Below are 19,420 nucleotides of genomic sequence, written 5' to 3'. Positions count from 1 at the left end.
TATGCTACGGTTTGCAAATGTAAAGCTAGAGAATAATATTTTTGGTTTTATTTTTCAAGTATGTAAAAGATCTAGGGTTATGACTTCCACCTAGGTGTTTGCCTAACGGATTGTGGGCTTTAGGGCAGGTTTGGTAGGTCGGGGTGTAATATAACAATCAACACGCAATTACCCACTCAATACCTCTCGGTAATAGAGTGGTTTTGCCAAATTTGTCTTTCTCAAGTCCAAATGGGTAATTCACAAAACAGTTGATAGATGCTCAAGTCGGGTTTCACTATCTCTAGATTCAACCCTTTAATTGGGACTATCAATTTCTTGAGTTCATCCCCAATGTCTTGTTAGCCAAGTTTTCCTAGACTCAGTCTTTCTTTCTCAAGTAGAGACTAAGTCAAATAGGCTTGAATCAATGTTTGCAACCATTAATTCTACAATTAAAGCAAGAACTAGGCTAAATATTATACACCCAACCATAAATGAGCCCTAAATCAAAAACCCATTAGTTACCCACACTAGGGTTGGGTCACAACCCTAGCTAGAAATTTAGCTACTCATAGATGAAAATGAAGAAGTGAAAGAAGAATTGAAGATTAAACTCATATTCAATGATGAAGAGATAAAAATCAAATGTAAAATAGACAAACTATCATAAAATTTCCTAAAGCAGTAAATAAAAACGGCTCCCAACTTTCAGATGTTCAAACTTAACCTAATTTTGTCAAAAAAGACTATTTATACACAGCTAAAAGTTTCGGACAAAATTGCCCTTTCGGAGGTTCTGTGGCCGCACAATTCTGTGTGTGGTCCGTACTTTGATGCAGAGCTTGATAGGAGGGACTTCTACGGCCGCATAATTCTAAATTGCGGCCGCACTTCTTCAGGTTCTGCGGACCGCACATTTCTGAGTGAGGCCGCACATTTCTGAGTGTGGCCGCACTCTTGAGTTCTGTGACCGTACAATAATAGTGCGGTCTGCACTTCTTGATGGACTTAAAGTTGGGATTCTCTAATCTTCCTCTTCTGCAGCCGCACAATTATTGTGCGGTCCGCACTTTTCAAAGAAGCTCTGACAGAAATCCCTTCATGATCTGCGGCCGTAGACAAAATTCTGCGGTCCGCACTTTACCCTTTTTGCTTGGTTTTAGTCCTTGTCCAAAAATACTCCTTCTAGAGTTGAATTTCATCGCTTTGGATCATTTTCCAATACTCCTGCAAGAAAGCATATTTTATCAGTTTTCGGGAATACCTTTAAGCATTTTTGAGTTAAAACATAAGTAAAAAGGGCACAAATAAGTAGTCAAAATCCCCACTTATTAACTCCCCCAAACTTAAGCTTTTGCTTGTCGTTAAGAAAATAAGGTAATTCCCACCTCCACAAGAAAAGAGCTATTTCAGCTAGCCTAAGGTGAATTAAACACACATCAATTGGGACCAACAATTACCCACACTCATGAATTATCAACAAGGCACTGTTTTGAAGGTTAAAGCACGAATAGCTCTAATGTGACACTTGAGCATCAAGAGTTGACTTTACTCATCAAGGAAGTTCGCACTTTCATGTAGGTCATTGTGGATCCCAAACTCCTCCAACTATACTCTCCGTTAGCTCATCTCACTTAAGAATGTAGCACTCAATTCAATGACTTGTGAAAAGTTCGCTCATCACTCTCAAAAGAATGTCACAAATATGGCTCTAAGTACCATATGCTTGCCCCTCATATAGATCACCACTAATGTAAGCTTACTCGACGTGAAATCACGTAGGGCTTTTTCGGCATATAATGAAGGCTTTTGTACTAAGGTGGGAAATGCTGGAGTAGAACGGGTTCATCTTTCCTTAAGCACTCCATTTTTTCTTTTTGGCTCATGCTTTTGCCGACTCTTTGAGTCACTTTCTTTTTCCTTAGGGGAACAAGAGAGACTTGACATCACTCTTTCTTAGTCATGATATTCACTTTCTCCTTCTTTGAATCCCATCAACTCTTCACTTTATTCACTTTCTTTTTGTGTTTTTCTTTTGTTCTTTCTTTCTTTTTCTTTGCCTTTCCTTTTCTTCATTTCTTTTCTCTTTTTGTACTTTGATACCAGTTTCAAACTCCTCGTCTCTCCCCCAAACTTATATTTTCGCCATTTGTTTCTCATGAGTGCTAAGGAAAGCTCGGGTGCCAAGAGAGGGTCACTATCAAACGAGTAAAGGCTTGTAACATGGTTATCAAATAAAAAAGGCTTTAGGCTCAAATGGGTTGACTAGGTATAACATCATTTGTGGGCCATGAAAAGTTTCAAAACGGGTCAAGGAGAGCCTACAATTACTTCTCAAGCCAAGAAAAACTTAGAATTTTGCCTAGCAATACATTCGGGGCAAGTTCTAAACCATTCGCACGGGTACTTAGACTTGTAACAAAACATCTCACCTCTCACACAGCTGGATTATTAAAGAGGATAGAGTCGAGGGCCCACAACAGCCGTATTTAAGATTGAAAATCGCTAATGGTTCAACTAAACCACTCGATGATTGCCTAAGTCAACACAAGAGTCACAAGGTCACTAACTAGAGCCATTTTGTTTAAGAGCTTATTTTTAACCAGGTACCAAGTAAAGCATGCTTGACCCTTTTATTCATTATTACTATTGTTTTTACCTAAACATCAAAAACGGACTCAATCCCTTAAGAAGGTTGTCACTCCATCCATCGTTGGGAAGAGCCACCCGGTTCACACAAAACCCACCTTGGAAAAGAACCGTGGCATTAACAAAACCAAAGACTTATTGATCACTTAAACATAAAAAGAAGCTACCAAATCAAAAAGAAGCTATTAACGTAAATAAGAAGCTAGACTACTAAGAAAGCAAAATAAAGAAGCTATGAAATAAACTACTGAAAGCAAGAAAAATGAATATACAAACAGAGAATGGGGAATAGAATATATACATCAAAAGAGAGGGAGGAATATATACATAATGAAAAAGAAAATAAAGATAAAAAGAGAGTATTATAGCTATTACAGGCCAATGTCATATCATTTTAACCAAAATAGACCACCCATCTGAATAAGAATAAGCATTGTACTCAATGCTTAACAAAAATCAAAATAAGGAAGGGTAGAGAGTGAAGAAAACTCCCTATGTGGTTTCAGTTTGCATGGCAGCATCGCCACCCTCGGGCTCCTCTAACTGGATCTCATCATCCTCTGCTCGGGGAGTAATGGGGTTGGTGAAGACACTAGTACTGATTGTCCAAGATCTTCTTCAATGTTTCCTTAACTGACGGAGGAACCTGTGGTACTATTGGGGTGGAAGTCTGTGCTGCAACAGCACTAGATATATCAGACAGCTTTGAAGTAGCTGTTTGCATCCAGTTGTTGAGACTCGCCAATGTCTGGGAGACTCGCAGTGCAGTGAGTGGATATGTGGATGGGGAAGACACTAGTACCGATGCTGATGGTCTAGAAGATGAAGGTGGTGGCATGTCAGCTGTCTCGGTGAAAGGACCGGCTGCTGTGGAAGGAATGGAAGTTGCAAAAGGCATGGGAGCTGTAGAAGGCTCAGCAGCTGAATCTGTAGCTACCCCCATGGCTCATCAGACTGGCCAATGGTAGTAGTTGCCTTAAACTTGAACTTTGGGTTCCCCAGACCTTGCAAAGAGTACCATGAGAAGGTATTTTTGGCCCGCAACTTTGTATCAAAACTCCTCAGCTCCACCTTTGCATCCGTGAGATATTCTGTGAGGGTGTTGGGATATGGGTAGGAGCTTTCACCTTTTCTGACAACCACTGACATATTGGCCAACATGATGGCACCCACATTGATTGGGCACCCGACCATGATAGATGCCACCTAAACTGCCCGAGGTATTGGAATATTGTTGTTATCTGGCTTGGGTCTATACGGCTGTACACAAATATTTGCCACCCTTTTGCTTCAAAATTGAGGGTGACCCGTGCAATGGGAACCCCCGCTGTGATCCACAGTGGTAGTGGTCCTGGACTGCCAAGATCTCTGCTAGCCAAGGGCGAGATGCATCACCCATAGAAAGCTTCTCCAAGTACTGGACTGGCTCTACCTCCTCGAACCCCAAGTAAGTGTTCAGAGTGCTTTGGTCAAATCTAACTTTCAAGTTCCTCACCTTGGTCACTTTGGTACCCTTCTTGATGTGTTCCACATTGGCATAGAACTCCCGTACCAAATGCTCCTTGGCATCCATAACACTCTGGGTGCACCACATCCACCCCTTGCGCTCCCTGAACTGTCTAACCATATTTGGATTGTATCTATCCAAATCCTTCAATAAGAACTGTCGCTCAAGTGCGATCTATGTGGCCACCATTCTCTGAACTTTGTGAAGGCTGTCAAGCTCAAAAACCGATCTTCTCATGCCTCCTTCTTCTTTGACCTATCTAGGTCGCCCACTCTAGTGTCACCTCCTCTACCATCATCAGGAACATCATCTTCATCATCTACTGCAACTGGTGCAGGGGGAGTGCGTGTAGAGGAGTTCTTTAAACCCTGGCTGCCGGTATCTGAACCCTCAGGAGAACTTGCTATGGTGGAGGGTTCGTTGTGGAGTTGGTATCTCCTAGTGAATTGTGGTGGTTGGGACTGGGCCTCAGGTTGTACCTCTACTGAGTGACCCTCGGAGGCTTCCCTAGATGGGATATAAGAGCTTGATTCTGAGGGCTTTGTGGCCCTACCTCTCCCAGTGGTTTGCTTCTTGGCTATTACTTTCGTCTATACTGCGAGAGGTTGAGTACCCTTGCCTCGGCCTCGTGAGGGTTTACCCCTCCCTTTAGAAGTGTCACCTCTACTTCTTAATTGAACCATTGTATGCAATACAAAGCAACATGACTCAGTTAAAGTCCAGAAGCAGTGTGTTAACAGTTGCAGGAAACACAGTGTGCATATGTGAAAGTGTGGTCCGCACAATATTGAGTGCGGCCGCAGACTGCCTTGCGCGGACTGTATAATTTTGAAGTGCGGTGGAACAACTGAAATGCGGACCGCACAATTTTAAGTACGGCCACACAAGACCAGGCTCAGACTACTGGTTCTCTAAAGTTGAATCTGCGGTCACACACATTTTTCTGCAGACAGCACAATTTTTAGTGCAGTCCGCATATTGCATGCATACATTGTTTCCCTAACTCAGGATCTGCGAACTGCACAATTTCATGTGCGACCGCACAATTCAAAATAATACGGCACTCAACTTAGGTTTTGTAATTTTTTTGCACATTTAGACATGGTATTGGCAAATTAAACATGATATATGATTTACCCAGACCCAATGAGTGCATATGAGATTACCCACACAATTCTAAGCACACATGATGAACATTTGACATTTTAGGCCTAAAAATAACTATACTAATAAAGAACAAAAACTAAGAAAATTTGGAAAAATTTAAACGGGAATTGAACATACCAGTGATGAAGAATGTAAGGGAGAATCTAGGATGATAAAATGAGTGTGATGTTTGAAACAATTTTTGTGCACTGTTCTTTCTTTGGTGTTACGAGTTCTAAGTGCATAAAGTTTGGAACAGTGAGAGGAGGGCCTATTTATAGGTACAGCTGAGTGCGGCCGCATAATTTTGTGTGTGATCCGCACTCTTTACCTGGTCCTTCTGAAGATCTGCGGCCCGCACAAAATTGGGTGCGGCCGCAGATATTTGTGCGGACGGCACAATTAAAAATGCGGCCGCAGATTAGACAATTCTCAGCAATTTCAAACTTCAGAGAGTTGCATTTTTGGGTCTCCAGTTGTGCGACTGCACAAAGAATTGTGCGGTCACAGACTCCTTTCTATTGTGGCATGCAAGATTGTGCGATCCGCACAATAAATGTGCGGTCTGTACTTTTTCAACACTTAGCCATTTTTTGCCATTTTTTCGAGCACAGTTCCTGCAAAAAACACTCATTCCTGCATTCACTTCAAAACTAGTTAGCACAAAACAGAACCTATCTAAAAAGAAGAAAAAGAGAAATAAAAAGAAATATGGGTTGCCTCCCAAGAAGTGCCTGATTTAACGTCGCGGTACGACGCATATTACCATCAATCACTTGAAATGAATTAATGTCACGACGTGGCCATCATCAACTTTTCCAAGATAATGCTTCACCCGGTGACCATTGACTCTAAGCACTTCATCATTTTTATTCTTCAAGTCTAATGCACCAAAGGGTGTCACCTTCACAACCTCAAACGGACCACTCCACTTAGACTTCAACTTTCCCGGAAACATCCGTAACTGAGAAATGAACAATAACACAAGATCACCTTCTTTGAACTCCTTGTTCCGGATGTACTTGTCATGGAGGTACTTCATCTTCTCCTTGTATAAGGAAGAACTTGTATATGCATGGTATCGGAATTCATCAAGCTCATTCAATTGTGCCACCCTCAGGTTAGCTGCGACATCCCACTCAAGATTAAGCTTCTTCAATGCCCACATTGCCTTGTGCTCAAGTTCCACCGGAAGGTGACAAGCTTTCCCGAACACCAACCTGGATGGAGACATCCCAATTGGTGTTTTGTAAGCCGTCCTATAAGCCCATAGAGCATCATCAAGTTTCTTCGACAATCCGTCCGGTTGAAATTCACGGTCTTTGACAAAATACTCTTGATCTCCCGGCTGGAGACTTCCACTTGTCCGCTTGCTTGAGGATGATAGGGGGTCGAGACTTTGTGCGTGACACCATACTTGGTGAGTAAGGTATCAAAATCTTTGTTGCAAAAGTGTGATCCCCCATCACTTATAATGGCCCTTGGAGTGCCAAATCTTGTAAAGATATTCTTTTTCAAAAATTCCACGACACTTCGAGCTTCATTGTTGGGAAAAGCAACTGCCTCAACTTACTTTGACACATAGTCCATAGCTACCAAAATGTATGTGTTCCTACAGGAGCTTACGAACGGTCCCACGAAATCAATCCCCTACACATCAAAAATGCAAATTTCTAATATGGTGGTGAGGGGCATCTCATTTTTCTTAGAAATCCCACCATCCCTTTGACATTCATCACAACGCTTGACTAGATCACTAGTGTCCTTGTAGAGGGTAGGCCAATAGAATCCACAACTCAATACTTTACCATCGTTCTCGCTCCACCATGGTGACCACCATATGGTGAAGAGCGGCAAGCCTCAATAATTTCCACTTGTTCTTCCTCCGGCATACATCGTCGAATCACACCATCGGTACAAATCCAGAAGAGATACGGTTCATCCCAATAATAGTCAAGGCAATCCCGTTTGAGTTTCTTCCTTTGGTTTGAAGAGAACTCATTCGGTACAATACCACTCACAAGATAATTTGCTAAATCGGCTAACCATGGCATCTCGGTCATTAAAATGGCTAGAGGTTTCTCATCGGGGAAGGAGTCATTAATCTCAAGGCCGTCATGTGGCCCCCCCTCCTCCTCCAATCGAGACAAGTGGTCAGTCACTTGGTTTCCACTGCCTTTGCGGTCTTGAATTTTGAGATCTAACTCTTGCAATAAAAGCACCCACTACATTAACCTCGCCTTTGAATCCTTTTTGTTCATTAGGTACCGAAGCGCCGCATGATCGGTATGGACAATCACCTTTGTACCCATCAAGTACGGGGGAAATTTCTTCATAGGAAAGACAATAGCAAGGTGCTCTTTTTCGGTCACTGTGTAATTGACTTGGGCATCATTCATGGTCTTACTAGTATAGTAGATCGGATGGAAGATCTTGTTGATACGTTGCCCCAAAACTATTCTGACTGCCACATCACTTGCATCACACATGAGCTCAAAAGACAAGCTCCAATCCGGTGCGGAGATAATAGGAGTAGTAATCAATTTGAACTTGAGCAATTCGAATGCCTTCATGCAATCCTCGTTGAAATAGAATTTGGCATCCTTCTCCAAAATCTTACACAAGGGGTTCACCACTTTAGAAAAATCCTTGATAAAGTGGCGATAGAACCCCGCATGACCCAAGAAGCTCCTCACTCCCTTCACAGATGTAGGGGTGGGACTTTAGAAATCACCTCTATTTTAGCCTTGTCGACCTAAATACCATTCTTTGAAATTTTTTGGCCAAGGACAATGTCTTCCTCGACCATGAAGTGACACTTCTCCCAATTGAGTATCAAGTTTGTCTCCTCACATCTTGCCAAGACCTTATCCAAGTTTGCCAAGCAATCATTAAAGGAATTCCCATCCATATAAAAATCATCCATGAACACCTCAAGAAAATCCTCCACCATGTCGGTGAAGATAGCCATCATACACCATTGAAAAGTCATTGTTGCATTGCACAACCCAAATGGCATCCGCGAGAATGCGAAAGTACCATAGGGATATGTGAAAGTAGTTTTCTCTTGGTCCTCCGAAACAATAAGAATTTGATTGTAGCCGGAATATCCATCAAGAAAACAATAAAAAGCACGCCGGCCAACCTATCAAGCATCTGATCAAGGAAGGGAAGTGGGAAATGATCTTTCCTTATGACTTTGTTGAGCTTGCGATAGTCCATACACACTCTCCACCCAGTCACCATTCTTATAGGAATCAACTCGTTCTTGTCATTAGTGACCACAGTCATGCCCCGTTTCTTTGGGACACATTGTACCGGAGAGGTCCACGAGCTATCAAAAATGGGGTAAATAACCGCGGCATCCAACCACTTTATGATCTCCTTCTTCACCACCTCTTGTATTGCTTTATTTAGTCTTCTTTGATGTTCAACGGAGGGTTTGGCATCCTCCTCCAAAATAATCTTGTGCATGCAAAAGGCGGGGCTTATACCCTGAATATCCGCCAATGTCCATCTTATAGCTTTCTTTCTCTTTTGTAGCACCGCCAAAGTAGAGTCTACCTGCACGTTAGTTAAGCAAGAAAAAAGAATAACCGGTAAAGTAGAACACGGGCCAAGGAATTCATACCTGAGATGTGGAGGCAATGGCTTTAACTCTAAAGTGGGAGGCTCCTCGATTGAGGGCTTTGTTGGAGGAGTCTTTCGGTTTTCAAGACCTAAGGATAATTTGCAGGGTTTATAAGTGTACAACCCCATTCCTTGCAATGCATTCACACATTCCACATAGCCATCCTTCTCATCATTATCATGATTAAGCAATACGGCCTCCAAAGTATCATCAACAATCACCTCGGTCACCAAGTCCACAAACGAACAAACTTCATTGCTATTTGGTTGCCTTATAGATTTGCACATATGGAAAATCATCACCCACCTGGAAGGTGAGCTCGCCAGTTTCCACATCAACAAGTGCCTTCCCCGTAGCAAGGAAAGGTCTACCCAATATAATAGGCACCTCATAGTCCACTACACGATCAAGAATCACAAAGTCCGCTGGGAGGATGAATATATCAACTCGAACCAACACATCATCAATAATACCCAATGGTCTCTTCATAGTACGATCCGCCATTTGTAGCCTCATAGAAGTAGATCTTGGTTGCCTAATCCCCAACGTTTTGAAAATCGAGTAGGGCATCAAGTTGATACTCGCCCCTAGATCACAAAGAGCTTTGGCAAAGTCGGCGCTTCCAATGGTGCAAGGGATTGTGAAAGCGTTAGGATCTTCCAATTTAGGATCCATTGAGTGCACAATTGTGCTCACTTGATATGTCATCTTTATAGTCTCACAATTCATCGACCTCTTCTTTGTCACCAAATCATTCATAAACTTTGCATATCCGGGCATTTGCTCCAAAGCCTCAACCAATGGCATATTAATAGATAAGCTCTTCATCATGTCAATAAACTTTTTGAATTGGTTCTCGCCATTTTACTTGTCAAGACTTTGAGGGTATGGAGGAGGAGGCCTTGGCATTGGTGCCTTAGCCTTTGGCACTACCGGCTTCGGTATGTCAACAATGTGTTTCCTAGACGGGTTCACTTATTCTTGAGTCTCTTCCATATTTTCATCAATATCAATTCTCCCTTCGTCATTTGCTTGTACCACACTGTTTGAAATCTCATCTTCTTGAATCACTTGTTCATCATCCACAATTTTCTTTTGACTTGAGGTGGTTACATCCCCACCTTTTCCACTCCTTGTAGTCACGGCCATGTCATGTCCCGTGTTGTTCCCACCCTTCGAGTTCACCACTGTGTCACTTAGTAGTGCCCCCTTAGGACGAGTGTTTAAAGCTTGCGAGATTTGTCCCAATTGAACTTCCAAATTGCGAATTGAAGTGTTGTGAGAGGCTAGTTGAGCATCGGAGTCGGTATTCTTCTCCATCATTTGTTTAAACATGTTCTCAATTCGCCCCATCTCATTGTTGGAAGAGCTAGGACCGTGGGAAGGGTAAGGAGGTGGGTTGCTTGGTTGTTGATACATCGGGGGCCTTTGAAAACCCGACCCACGATTCCCTTGATTATTGTTCCATCCCCCTTGGTTGTTGCCTCCCCAATATCCTTGACTATTGCCACCCCAATTGCTTTGGTTGTTTTGATTGTTCCAATTCCCTTGATTGTTTTGACCATTCCAATTACCTTGGTTGTTTTGATTGTTCCAACTCCCTTGATTACCTTGAGATCGCCATTGTTGTTGATTCGGGCCTTGAGAGTTATATTTTTGCCCTTGGAAGTTGTTCACATATTGTACTTCCTCCTCTTGTTGATTGTAAGATTCATCTTGGTCAAACCCACTACCTTCTTGCAGGTATTGTTCCGCATGGTTTTGCACTTGTTGACCATTTTTCCTTCGCTTGTTCACCATCATATTTACTCCTTCTATTGCATTTACTTGCTTAGGGCCTTGAACTTGTTGAAGTTGAGCTTTGGCTAATTGATTCATTGTGGTGGTCAACTCGGCAATTGCTTGCCCATGATCATGTAATTCTTTATGTAGGTGAATCACATTTGGATCACCTTGAGGAACATTTGCTCTACTTTGCCATGTCGATGAAGTATCCGCCATTTCATTTAAGATCTCACAAGCTTCAGCATATGGTGTTGTCATGAAATTTCCACCGGCAAGTTGGTTGACCACGCATTGATTGGTAGTATTGATCCCCCTATAGAAAGTTTGTTGAATCATAGCCTCAGTCATGTCATTGTTCGGGCACTCTTTCACCATAGTTCGGTACCTCTCCCATATCTCATCCAAAGGCTCATTGGGTTCTTGTTTGAATGCTAGAATCTCGTCTCTAAGAGTAGCCATATGCCCGGGAGAAAAGAACTTGGCAATGAATTTCTCCGCCAATTCATCCCATGTATGGATGGAATGGTTTGGCAACCTTTCTAACCAATCCAAGGCTTTCCCCCGTAGTGAAAAAGGAAATAGCCTCAACCTAAAAGCATCCCCGGAGATGTTTGTCTATTTACTCCCCCAGCAAGTGTCCACAAATCCTTTCAAGTGTTTATACGCATTTTGATTCGGAGCCCCGGTGAAGAATCCTCGTTACTTTAGCAATGTGAGCATAACATTTGTGATTTGAATGTTGCCCGCCCTAATGCGGGGTGGGACTATGGCACTTGTATACCCTTCATTCGGCAACACCCGGTATGGAGCCTCTCTTGGTGGAGCTGGGGGTGGAACGAGAACGTTTTCTTGAGGCGGTCGGCCTCGTCTATTTACTTGAGGTTCAGGAGGAACCTCTTCAACTTGGTCATCTTCCATGTCCACATCCCCCAAAGGCATGTTTCCGAGAGGATCATTGTTGTTGAGAGCCATTGTTTCACCTACAATTGTTTCACCAAAAAGATTAGTAACACGGAAGGAAAAGAAGACAATTCACACATAAAACCAAATAAATAGCTAAATCTATTTTTTATGCTCCCCGGCAACAGCGCCAAAAATTGATCTCACCCAAATAACACCTCAGTTTGGGGTTGTGAAGCGGTCGATTGAAATAATAATATCCAACTAGGAGTCGGGATCGAATCCACAGGGAGCGTAAATGGGACTAGGTATATATTTGGACCAAGCACGTAAAGTGTCTAAGATGCACTTCCACAAACTGTGTTTCGATTCTACTTCTAAATTATGCTATGGTTTGCAAATGTAAAGCTAGAGAATAATATTTTTGGTGTTGTTTTTCAAATATGTAAAAGATCTAGGTTTGTGACTTCCACCTAGGTGTTTGCCTAACGGGTTATGGGCTTTAGGGTAGGTTTGGTAGGTCGGGGTGCAATATAACAATCAACACACAATCACCCACTCAATACCTCTCGATAATAGAGTGGTTTTGCCCAATTTGGCTTTCTAAAGTCCAAATGAGTAATTTACAAAACAGTTGATAGATGCTCAAGTCGGGTTTTACTATATCTAGATTCAACCCTTTAATTGGGACTATCAATTTCTTGAGTTCACCCCAATTTCTTGTTAGCCAAGTTTTCCTAGACTCAGTCTCTCTTTATCAAGTAGAGACTAAGTCAAATAGGCTTGAATCAATGTTTGTAACTATTAATTCTACCATTAAAGCAAGAACTAGGCTAAATATCACACCCAACCATAAACAAGCCCAAAATCAAACACCCATTAGGTACCCACACTAGGGTTGGGTCACAACCCTACCTAGAAATTTAGCTACTCATAGATGAAAATGAAGAAATTAAAGAAGAATAGAAGATTAAACTCATATTCAATGATAAAGATATAAAAATCCAATGTAAAATAGACAAACTATCATACAATTTCCTAAAGCAGTAAATAAAAACGGCTCCCAACTTTCAGATGTTCAAACTTAACCTAATTTTGTCAAAAAAGACTATTTATACACAGCTGAAATTTATGGACAAAATGCCCTTTCGGAGGTTCTGCGACAGCACAATTCTGTGTGTGGTCCGCACTTTGATGCAGAGCTTGACAGGAGGGACTTCTGCGGATGCACAATTCTGAATTGCGGCTGCACTTCTTCAGGTTCTGCGGACCGCACATTTCTGAGTGCGGCCGCACTCTTGAGTTCTGCGGCCGCACAATAATAGTGCGGTCCACACTTCTTGATGGACTTAAAGTTGGGACTCTCTGATCTTTCTCTTTTGCGGCCGCACAATTATTGTGAAGTCTGCACTTTTCAAAGAAGCTCTGACAGAAATCCCTTCATAATCTGCGGCCGCAAACAAAATTCTGCGGTCCGCACTTTACCCTTTTTGCTTGGTTTTAGTCCTTGTCCAAAAATACTCCTTCTTGAGTTGAATTTCATCGCTTTGGCTCATTTTCTAATATTCCTGTAAGAAAGCATATTTTATCAATTTTCGGGAATACCTTTAAGTATTTTTGAGCTAAAACGAAAGTAAAAAGGACGCAAATAAGTAGTCAAAATCCCCATTTCCAATACTCCTGCAAGAAAGCATATTTTATCAACTACTAAAAAAGGTCGTTGTAGTATAGTGGTGAGTAGTCCCGCCTGTCACGCGGATGACCCGGGTTCGATCCCCTGCAATGGTGCCAAAAATTGATCTCGCCCAAATCACACCTCAGTTTGGGGTTGTGAAGCGGTCGATTGCAATAATAATACCCAACTAGGAGTCGGGATCGAATCCACAGGGAGCGTAGATGGGATTAGGTATATATTTGGACTAAACACGTAAAGTGTCTAAGATGCACTTCCAAAAACTGTGTTTTGATTCTACTTCTAAATTATGTTATGGTTTGCAAATGTAAAGCTAGAGAATAATATTTTTGGTATTGTTTTTCAAGTATGTAAAAGATCTAGGGCTCTAACTTCCACCTAGGTGTTTGCCTAACGGGTTGTGGGCTTTAGGGCAAGTTTGGTAGGTCGGGGTGTAATATAACAATCAACACGCAATTACCCACTCAATACCTATTGGTAATAGATTGGTTTTTCCAAATTTTGCTTTCTTAAATCCAAATGGGTAATTCACAAAATAGTTGATAGATGCTCGAGTCGGGTTTTACTATCTCTAGATTCAACCCTTTAATTGGGACTATCAATTTCTTAAGTTCACCCCAATTTCTTGTTAGCCAAGTTTTCCTAGACACAGTCTCTCTTTCTCAAGTGGAGACTAAGTCAAATAGGCTTGAATCAATGTTTGCAACTATTAATTCTTCAATTAAAGCAAGAACTAGGCTAAATATTACACACCCAACCATAAACAAGCCCTAAATCAAATACCCATTAGGTACCCACACTAGGGTTGGGTCACAACCCTAGCTAGAAATTTAGCTACTCATATATGAAAATGAAGAAATTAAACAAGAATAGAAGATTAAACTCATATTCAATGATAAAGAGATAAAAATCCAATGTAAAGTAGACAAACTATCATAAAATTTCCTAAAGCAGTAAATAAAAACGGCTCCCAACTTTCAGATGTTCAAACCTTTTCAAAAATAACTATTTATGCACAGCTGAAAGTTTTGGACAAAATTTCCCTTTCGGAGGTTCTGCGGCCGCACAATTCTGTGTGCGGTCCGCACTTTGATGCAAAACATGACAGGAGGGACTTTTATGGCCGCACAATTCTGATTGCAGCCACACTTCTTCAGGTTCTGCGGACCACACATTTCTGAGTGCGGCCGCACTCTTGAGTTCTGCGGCCGCACAATAATAGTGCGGTTCGCACTTCTTGATGGACTTAAAGTTGGGATTCTCTAAGATTCCTCTTCTACGGCCGCACAATTATTGGGCGGTCCACACTTTTCAAAGAAGCTCTGACATAAATCCCTTCATGATCAGCGGCCGCAGATAAAATTTTGCGGTTCACACTTTACCTTTTTTGCTTGGTTTTAGTCCTTATCCAAAAATACTCTTTTTTGAGTTGAATTTCATCGCTTTGGCTCATTTTCTAATACTCCTGCAAGAAACCATATTTTTTCAGTTTTCGAGAATACCTTTAAGCATTTTTGAGCTAAAACAAAAGTAAAAAGGGCGCAAATAAGTAGTCAAAATCCCCACTTATCAGACTCCATGATCCATTGTTTCGGTAGGTGGTTATTTGTTTCTACACATATCTGCCTTCGTGGCAGTATTTCGAAAGTTGGAACAGGACTTATATGTGTCATGAGATGTTTAGCGGGCATCAGATTCATGAAATTTCAGCTAGTGTGATCGGAGGATGTATTATAGGCATGTGAACTATGTGATGCAGGGTGTGAATTCATCAAATGTATACCATTGTGTTTTGGTACAGTGTGTAGTGATTGATACGGTGTTCGTCTGTTAGAATCAGGTCTTGTAGAGAAATTCGGAGGTTGGAATTTGGTTCTAAGGCTTATGTACTAAATAAAAGGGAGGATCTTCAGTCTGTCTCGAGCTAATGTGTTCAACAAGATTGTGGTGGCACGGGTAGGTGCACGAGATGTTAAACAGTGATTTTGGACAACTCCGGAGCAGTTCTTATCACGTTCGAGGACGAACGTATATTTAAGTGGGGGAGAATGTAACGACCCGACCGGTCGTTTTGAACTCTAGCGCATCGTTCAGCGGTTTGGGACTTTGAATAGCTTTACTTTAGGTATTATAACTTGTACGTGTAGTCGGAATTCAATTTCGGGAAGTTCGGCATCGATCTGGAGAGAAAATTCTAATTTCGGAAGCTTTAAGTTGGAAGAATTGGCTAAGATTTGACTTTTGAGTAAACGACCTCAGAATCGGGATTTGAAGGTTCCAATAGGTTCATGTGATGATTTCGGACTTGGGCGTATGTTCGGGTTGAGTATCGGATCGCCTGGGAGCCTTTCGGCGCTTATTATAGAAGGTTAGCATTTTAAAGGTTTAAGAATTTCATAAGCTTGGTTTGAAGTGGATTTTGGTGTTATCGATGTCCATTCGGGGTTTCGAGCATTGGAATAGCTTTGTTATGTCATTTGTGACTCGTGTGCGAAATTTGAAGTCATTTTGGATTTGATTTGATATGTTTTGGCACAGGATATAGAATTTGGAAATTTAAAAATTTATAAGTTTTATTCGAGGCGCGATTCATAATTTTGATATTGCTTAACGTAGTTTAAGGCTTTGACTAAGTTCGTATTGTATTTTGGGACGTATTGGTATATTTGGTTAAGATTTAGAGGGCCTCGGGTGGATTCCGGATGGTTAATGGATTGATTTTTTTTGGACTTAAGAAATACTGAAGCTAGGCAGCAGCTGGTGTGATCGCTTCTGCGATGTCTTGTTCGCAGAAGCGACATTGCAGAAGCAAGGTCGAGCTCTCAGAAGCGAAATGGGAAGGGACTGGCAGTGGCCACACGTGCGAAGGTGACCGCAGAAGAGGCCCAGTGGTCGCAGAAGCGGTAGGGAGTGAGGCAGGCTGGAGGCGCAGGTGCGAGGTTTGTGCCACACCCGCGGGACCGCAGAAGCGGATCCTTGGTCGCAGGTGCGACTCCGCAGAAGCGGAATCTTGTCTGCAGATGTGAAAGTAGGGGGCTGAAGGGTGACCGCAGAAGCTATATTTTTGCCGCATTTGCGGAACTGCAGAAGCGATCAAGTTGCCGCAGGTGCGAGAGGTCGCTAGGCAGTGTGTTCTTTTAAGAACGGGATTTGGCCCATTTTCTTTCATTTTCACTTGGTTGGGGCGATTTTGGAGAGCTTCAAGGGGAGATTTTTATCAAGCAATACAAGGTAAGTGATTCCCACTTATTACAGGTTAAATACATAGTTTGTATATGGAAATTAGTAGAAATTTAAAATTTTGGTAGAAAACCTAGAATTTGATATTTTTGGATTTTGACCACGAAATTGGACATGGAATTTGGAAGCTATATATTTTAATTCGTGGTGTTATGGGTAAAGTTTATCTTCGAAAAGTTTCGTAATCCGGGCATGTGGGCCCAAGGGTTGATTTTATCGACCTTTCAAGCGGAGTTGACGATTGTTTAAATTGATTAATTATGGGTATTAGAATATGTTTTGATTGGTTTGCATATTATTTGAATAGTTTTGGATCAACGGGCATTGGTTTGAGGTATTAGAGAGGCTTTGGAGCCGGTTATGAAACTTCAGAGCGAGATAAGTCTCCTGTCTAACTCTGTGAGGGGAAAATTACCCCTAAGTGATGTATTTTTTATGTGATACTTGTTGTGGGGGGCTACGTATGCACGAGGTGACGAGAGTCTGTACGTAGCTAGATTCATGTTATGCCCGGGTAGACTTAGGTTCCCGCCATAATATAACTTTATATTTGAGTTCTCCCTTGCCTATTAAATTCCTTTATTTTACTTTGCGACTTGAGACTAGACATGTGTAGAGTGATAGGCTTGCTATTGTAGAGATTCGATGGGCTTCATTATTATCTGAAAATAATTGTACTTTTCTTACGAATTTCTCCTGCGCTATTCATTCTCACCGAAAGGTTTCCCAAAAATTTATAACTCACACATCTATTGGGACAAGGACCCATCAAAGCTTCTTATTCTAATGGGATTGGGCCGTTCGCCTCGGCATGATAAATACATCTATGGTTCGTATCGTTCGACTCTCGGCAGTGTGCACATTATGATGGATTGGGTCGTACGCCTCGGCAGGATTATGTACCACACTCTCATGGGAGCGGACTGTTCGCCTCGACATAAAATAGATGTATCTATGGTTCGAAAAATATTATGATGGATCGAGCCGTACGCCTCGGCATTTCTATAAAATACTCTTATGAAATCGTGCATAATAATTGGCAAGAAACCAGCATATCTATGAGTTTTTTCCTAATTGAACTGTGATGACCTATTTGGTAAGGTCCATTATATATATATATATATATATATATATATATATATATATATATATATGTGCTCCGATTGAGGAGGTAACTACTAGTTGAGAGTTTGAGTTATTGCTGAGAGGAGGATTGTACCACGTATTATACTTGTTATTTTGCTCATTTACTCTAACTCACACCTGCTTACTTCTACTGTATCTGTCTTATTGGACCACTAGCAAGTATTGATATCGACCTCCTCCTCCCTCCCCCCCCCCCTCCCCTCCCGTCACTACTTCTCTGGGGTTAAGCTAGATACTTACTGGTTATGCATTGATGTACGTACTCATGCTACATTTGCTGTACTTTTTGTGCAGGTACATATATGTCTAGTGGTCTTTTGGGCGCCGAGGCGCGGCTATCGCAGGGACTTTACCGTGAGTTGCATTTCATGTTACGATCTGCAGCCTGCAGAGTATCCATCTGAGTCATTTATATTTTTCTGTCTAATTTGTATTCTAAACAGATGTTGTATTTTATTATATGTCAAAGCTGATGATCATGCACTTGTGACACCGGGTTTTGGGGGTTCCTACGGGTTATTCATTATTGTAGATCGTGTAAATATTATCCTTTACCCTGTAAGTTTTATTTCATACTATTTAATTAATGAAAATTATGATTTCAAAATACTAAAATGAGTAATTAAGTGATCAATCACCGTTGGCTTGCCTGACGGCGATTTTAGGCGCCATCACGACCTTTAATGGATTTTGGGTCGTGACAATGGCTGTCAATGGTGAAGAATCAAATATCTTCAAAATTTATTGATTGGAAATTTCAATTTGAACACCAATTATGCAACATGAAAGGAAATTGCTAAGTTAAAACTCTATAGTAAAACAATTGAAATCCATTGATAAATTCTATTTAAAATGTATACTAAAAATTTCCTAACTGGACTGGACGAAATTGACAAGTAAGCAAAACTTTACAAAATCAGATTGAAATTGAATATTTTTACTCTGTCAAATCTAATTGTATTTGGTGAAAATTATTTTGATCCCTAAACATCGTTTTAAAAATCAAACTTCTCTTTCAATATTAAATAATAGACATTCTGCTTGTTCAAATTCAATTATATTTCTAAAATACCTATTTTATCCTTGATCTTATCAGCCTATGTCAATATTTATTTTATACTTTCTTAATATCACAAATATTTCTTAATCTATGTTATGAATTTACCTATAGTGAAAGAAATTTTTAGTTTTTTTAATAGAGTGAACATGATAATCAATCACATATAATTTTTTGAAATTTAATAATGAAAGAAATGGGCACAAATAAAATACTAGAAAAAATATCTTATTAATATCAATCAAATAAAAGTTAATGCAGTAATATGAAAAAAATAATTAATAATAGAGGTAGATTTTATAATAAATTCCTAAAAGATTACATATTTACACCTTAGTTGTTCTTTAAATTGTAACTTAGAAAATATTTTGTAAATGAAAATAAAAATTCAAAGAAACAACTTGAATAAAAGTACTATTCTAAATAATAAAAAATAAAATAAAAAGTAAAACTTAAATATATACTTAATATTAAAGTAACAATAAAAAAGACTAACGATAAATTTTCTTAAAAATTCATAAAAGTACTATTCTACTTAAATTTTCTTATTTTAATTATAACTTTTAAAATAATATATTTAAATTGGTAAAACACTTAGCTAAAGATAAAATATATCGTATATAATATAATGATAAAATTATATGCATAGAGTAGGAATTAAAAATGTAAGGGTAAAATAGAAAA

At 40.5% G+C, this 19,420-nt stretch overlaps 1 protein-coding gene across 1 annotated transcript; it reads right to left on the bottom strand.

Moving 5' to 3' along the window:
* Positions 1–9,173: 9,173 nt before the first annotated feature.
* LOC138894917 (uncharacterized) lies at positions 9,174–9,623 on the bottom strand. Its single transcript, XM_070179654.1, has one exon. The coding sequence runs from the start codon at positions 9,621–9,623 to the stop codon at positions 9,174–9,176; it is 450 nt and encodes a 149-aa protein (XP_070035755.1).
* Positions 9,624–19,420: the final 9,797 nt, after the last annotated feature.

The sequence above is a fragment of the Nicotiana tomentosiformis genome, chromosome 6, assembly GCF_000390325.3.
Source record: "Nicotiana tomentosiformis chromosome 6, ASM39032v3, whole genome shotgun sequence".
In the NCBI taxonomy this organism is placed as follows: domain Eukaryota; kingdom Viridiplantae; phylum Streptophyta; class Magnoliopsida; order Solanales; family Solanaceae; genus Nicotiana; species Nicotiana tomentosiformis.
The sequence above is the reverse complement of the archived record's forward strand: the minus strand, read 5'-3'. Positions and strand labels throughout refer to the sequence as shown.